The 5,617-nt window shown below is 34.1% G+C and overlaps 1 protein-coding gene across 2 annotated transcripts in view; it reads right to left on the bottom strand.

Annotated features, from left to right (window-relative positions):
• Nucleotides 1-4,424: 4,424 nt before the first annotated feature.
• Nucleotides 4,425-5,617, bottom strand: part of LRIF1 (ligand dependent nuclear receptor interacting factor 1) — a 17,878-nt gene continuing 16,685 nt past the window's right edge. For both annotated transcript variants that reach the window (XM_008704049.2, XM_008704050.2), the window contains one exon: nt 4,425-4,882. In XM_008704049.2, coding sequence (XP_008702271.1) covers nt 4,445-4,882 — 438 coding nt within the window. In that variant the 3' untranslated portion in view covers nt 4,425-4,444. The remainder of the gene's footprint in view (nt 4,883-5,617) is intronic.

Genomic DNA, 5,617 nt, shown 5'->3' with positions numbered 1-5,617 from the left:
TGTCATTAACTTAGAGAAAATCTTGGTTGAGGCAAATTTGGGGTGCAGATGATAATCAGAAGCTGGGTCTGAGTCATGTTAATTTTGAGATGGCAATCAAATTTCTAAGCGGTAATGTCAAGAGGATGATTGGATATACAGTGCTGAAGTTCAAATGAGAGTTCCTGAGGATAGATAGTATGCAGAAGCATTGATGTGTGAGAACTAGAGGTCAACACAAGAGTATACACATAAAAGACATACTGAGCCATGTAAGAAATCATGGAGAAGGTAGGGAATCAGCCAAAGAGGCAGAAGGAGCAGCCAATAAGGAAGTAGGAAAACAAGAATATGCTGCTTTAGATGCAGAGTGAAAAACACATTTCACTGACAGACTGATAAAAATTGTCAAATGCTACTGACAGGCCAAGTAAGATAGAGACTAAGAATTGACATTAGATTTAGCAAATTTTTAATGTTGCTGGAGACCTTAAAACACAGTTTTAGTGGAGTGGTAAAGATAAAACACTAACTTGAGGGAACTTCAGAAAGTAAGAGTTTGAGACCATCAGCATAGACAAACTTTGGGGATTTTTGCTGTAAAGGATTCAAGCCACATTTCAGCATAATGGTATATAATATCAGAAGAAATTTAGGTACTTGATTTTATGATCAACAAAACCTTAATATAAAGCAGCAGAAAAATCAAAGGAGAAAGCAGGCTAAAACAAACAGGTAAGAAAATGAAATGGAAGATGAATGCAATATATCAAGGTGATTTTAGTTGACTTTATTTTATTTAATTAACACTGATATATTGTTTACTATGTGTTAGACACTATTCAAGGATTTATAAATACAATTCATTTAATTTTCACTTTCACCTCTTCCAATCCTCAAAATTCATGACTGTCCTTTTTCCAACCTTTTTTTTTATTTTAATGTTTTTTTATGTTAGTCACCATACAGTACATCCCTGGTTTCTGATGTAAAGTTCGATGATTCATTAGTTGCGTATAACACCCAGTGCACCATGCAATACGTGCCCTCCTTACTACCCATCACCAGTCTATCCCAACCTTTAAATGTACTCAGACACGAACCCACAATTTTACCCTCTGTTTAAACCATCTCCGTAAGTGATGTTATTCAGACCTATGACTTCAAATATCTATTTACTAACAGCCTTTAATTATGTATTTCCAACCTAAAGGAGCTAGAAAAAGAACAACAAACGAAGCCTAAAGCCAGAAGGAAATAAAGAGCAGAAATAATGATATAGAAAAAACAAAAAACCACAAAAACAAAAACAACAATAGAACACATCAGTGAAACCAGGAGATGGTTCTTTGAAAAAAAAAATAATAAAACTGATAAACCTCTAGCTAGACTTATCAAAAAGAAAAGAGAAACGATCCAAATAAATAAAATCACAAGTGAGAGAAGAGAAATAACAACCAACATGACAGAAATAAAAAAAAAAAATTACAAGAGGATATTATGAAGAACTATATGCTAATAAACTGGGACAAACTGGAAGAAATAGATAAATTCCTAGAAACATATAAACTACCAAAACTGAAACAGGAAGAAACAGAAAACTTTAAGAGACCTATAACCAGCAAAGAAATTGAATCAGTAATCAAAACTCTCCCAACAAACCCAAGTCCAGGGGCAGATGGCTTCAAAGGAGATCTCTACCAAACATTTAAAGAGTTAATGCCTATTCTTCTCGAACTATTCCAAAAAATAAAAAAAGGAAAATTTCCAAATTCATTCTATGAGAACAGCATTACCCTGAAACCAAAACCAGATAAATACACACACACACACACACACACACACACACACACACACACACAGTATAGGCCGATATCCTTGATGAACATGGATGTAAAAATTCTCAATAAAATACTAGCAAACAGAATCCAACAGTACATTAAAACCATCACTCTCTGTGATAAAATGGGATTTATTCCTGGTTTGTAAGGGTGGTTCAATATTCACAAATCAATGTGATACATCACATTAATAAAAGAAAGGTAAGAACCATATGATCATCTTAATAGGTGTAGAAAAAGCATTTCATAAAGTACAACATCCACACATAATAAAAGCCCTCAATAAAGTAGGTTTAGAGAGAACATACCTCAACATAATAAAGGCCATATACAAAAACCCCACAGCTAATATCATCCTTAATGGGGAAAAAAGACAAGGATGTCCACTCTCACCACTGTTATTTAACATAGTACTGGAAGTCCCAGCCACAGCAATCGGACAACAAAATGAAATAAAAGACATCCAAATTGGCAAGGAAGAAGTCAAACCCCCACTATTTGCAGATAACATAATACTCTATATAGAAAACCCCAAAGACTCCACCAGAAAACTGCTAGAACAAATTCAGTAAAGTCACAGGATACAAAATCAACATACAGAAATGTGCTACATTTCTATACACCAGCAATGAAGCAATGAGAAATTAAGCAAAGAGAAACTAAGGAATCAACCCCATTTACAACTGTACCAAAAACCATAAGATACCTGTGAGTAAACCTAATGAAAGAAGTAATTACGTATCTCCAAGCACCAAAATTAATATTTTATAGTGTGATGAGAATATGAAGCTTCAATTTTTATTACTTTAGCTTGCTGTACTTTTAAATTTTCTACGATGCATACATACTGCTTCTTTAATAAAACACTTTAAAATTTTTCAAAGGAGGCAATGATACATGAAATTGTTTTTTCCCATGATAAATGAAGACAACTGGGAGATCTAGCAACATGGAAGTCACTGGTGTTTTTGACAAGATCCATTTTGGTGGAGGAGGAGAAGAAATATCTGACTATGTATAGTTTGGCGGTTCCATAAAACGTTAAACAGAGTTAGGATATGACCCAGCAATTACAGTCCCAAGTATACACTCATATGTCCACATAAAAACTTATACCCAAATATTCATAGCAACATAAAATCCAGAAGCCAAAAGCATAAACCACCCAAATGTCCATAAACAGATGAATGGAAAACAAAGTATGCTATTTTCATACAATGGACTATTATTCAGCAATTTAAAAAAAGAATTAAGTACTAATATATGCTACAGCCTTGAAAACATTAAGCTAAGTGAAAGAAACGAATCACATAAGAAAACATACTGAATAATTCCTACCATGCTTATGAATTTCCACAAGTCCCTAGAGACATAAACTATATTAGTGGTTGCCTAGGGCTGGGGGTGGAGGATCTGGGGAGTGACTGCTAATGGGTATGAGGTTCTTTGGGGAGTAATGAAAATGTCCTAAAATTAGGTCATGTTAATGGTTGCACAATTCTGTGAATATAATAAAAACCACTGAATTGTATACTTTTAAAGGGTGAATTTATGGTAAGTGAATTATCTCAATAAAACTGTTACAAGAAAAAAAAACAAAAGGCAGGAGAATTTAGTTGATCAGTTTGCATTTGCTCTGCTCCCTTCTCAGTATGTATGGGGTTTACATGTCCTTACTTCCGGAGATTTGTCTTCTTTCTCTTTCTTTCTTTTCTTTTTTTTTTTTTTTTTTGGTAAACTTTTCCTTCTTCCCATTAACCCCTATCCCCACACAATTCCCAAAGTCTCCGAAGCAAACATAATCAGACAGAAAAATGTTTGCCTCCATTAAGAAAAAGTACACTTTACAATTTTAAGAAGTATTAAATGTGGCCATTGTTCAGATTTACTTTTCACAGTTACATATGTACATATTCCAAAAAAGGAGAAGAAAAAGAAGAGGAGGAAGAGAATGAAAAGCATTTATCTAGGAATAATAGCGTATCACTTTAAGCAAACAATACATTATATAGCCTGGATTTGAAAACCCATTTTGGATTACATAAAACTACTTTGTAAAAGCCACAGAACAAGTGTCCCTCACTCTGAGAAATGTTTGTATTTTTAAATAATACTGCTATAATACATTTTCTTTCATGAAATTAAAAAAATTTACAACAATGGTATTATTTTATGGATACAGACTGAGTACATATATAAGCCCATTGGCAAGGCTAAGCTTAGAGCTGATTTCCTCCCTTGCATTGTATAATTCAGTAGTATACAATAATTATCTACTGTTGGAATACCACCTGAGCGGTTCAGCTAAAGATGCAAACAATAAAAAAAGAAAAACTTGCACAAATATTCAAACTTTGGGAATTCTAATTAAAATAATAGAAAAATAGAAAATATTTCCTTCCAAAAAAAGGTATCTAGACAAAGATTCAGATACCCCATGTAGATTATTCACAAGAGTCATGTGTGAATCAACCTTTTTTGTAGTCCTTAAATAAAATTTAATCATTAATTGACAAAAAAAACAAGTTTCATATTCAAAGACACTTTCAGAATGCATCTATAATTAACCTAATGAAAAAAACACACAGCTATTTCACTGCAGTCTTTAAGTATAACAACATTTATTATTTTTGGTGCATCTTCTTACGCATTTCTTCAAGAGCTGCTTCTTTCTCTCTCAGCACCTGCTTAAGTCTTCTTATTTTTTCATCTCGAATAGTTTCTTCTAATTCTGGTGGCATCATGGGGAAAATATCTTCAGTATAACTTTTATTAAAGGAATGACTTTGCTCAAAAGCTGCATTTGAACTCAATGTGCCTTTTTCCTGGTTCTCAGGGGTACAGCGTTCAACCTCAGTTCTCTTTTCTTCTCTGGTTTTGTTGCGGCTTGTGAGAATGTTATGGTGTGATACACCCGAAGTTGGTATAATACTGTTGACGAGTTGGGAACTGGTGACATCAGTTCCTCCATTTACAGCTGTGTTATAAACACTCTCAGTTTTTCTCTTCTTTGTGTGATCCATCTTCTTACCGGTTTTTGCTTTTCTTTTCTTATCAAAACCCTGTTGTTATGTTAAGATTCCAAAAGAAAAAGAAATTATTGCCACATACACAGTGTGCTCTCAAAATTTAACAGGATCTGCAGGTAACAAATACTTATTAAATTCAACTCAACAAAATATACTGAGAACAACTACAGCAAAAAATTGTTTACCACTGTACAGTACTAAAATGAACAGCAATGTCCTAATAATATTCACAGAGAAGAAATTGCTTAATTCACATTTTCCTGCTTAAGTATTAGATGTATTCATCTATCACCAAAATATAACAGCCATTTGTAAAGAATTTGAGAAAAAGAATTGACTTAATTTTTTTCCCCATTTCCACAGTAAGCACATATGGAAGATTTTCACTGGGAAAAGTTCACTGGTCTCTGATCTAAAGTTCACGATTTTAAACAGTATAATGATGTATTTCTTTTTTTTTTAAAGATTTTATTTATTTATTTGACAGAGACAGCCAGCGAGAGAGGGAACACAAGCAGGGGGAGTGGGAGAGGAAGAAGCAGGCTCCCAGCAGAGGAGCCTGATGTGGGGCTCGATCCCAGAACACTGGGATCACGCCCTGAGCTGAAGGCAGATGCTTAATGATGGCACCACCCAGGCGCCCCCAATGATATATTTCTTTTTTTTCTTTTTTCTTTTTTGATTATTTATTTATTTATTTGACCGAGACAGCCAGCGAGAGAGGGAACACAAGCAGGGGGAGTGGGAGAGGAAGAAGCAGGCTCCCAG

This window comes from Ursus maritimus, unplaced genomic scaffold (genome assembly GCF_017311325.1).
Source record: "Ursus maritimus isolate PB19 unplaced genomic scaffold, ASM1731132v1 scaffold_12, whole genome shotgun sequence".
Lineage (NCBI taxonomy): Eukaryota > Metazoa > Chordata > Mammalia > Carnivora > Ursidae > Ursus > Ursus maritimus.
Note: the sequence above shows the minus strand (reverse complement) of the source record. Positions and strands in the feature narration are given on the sequence as shown.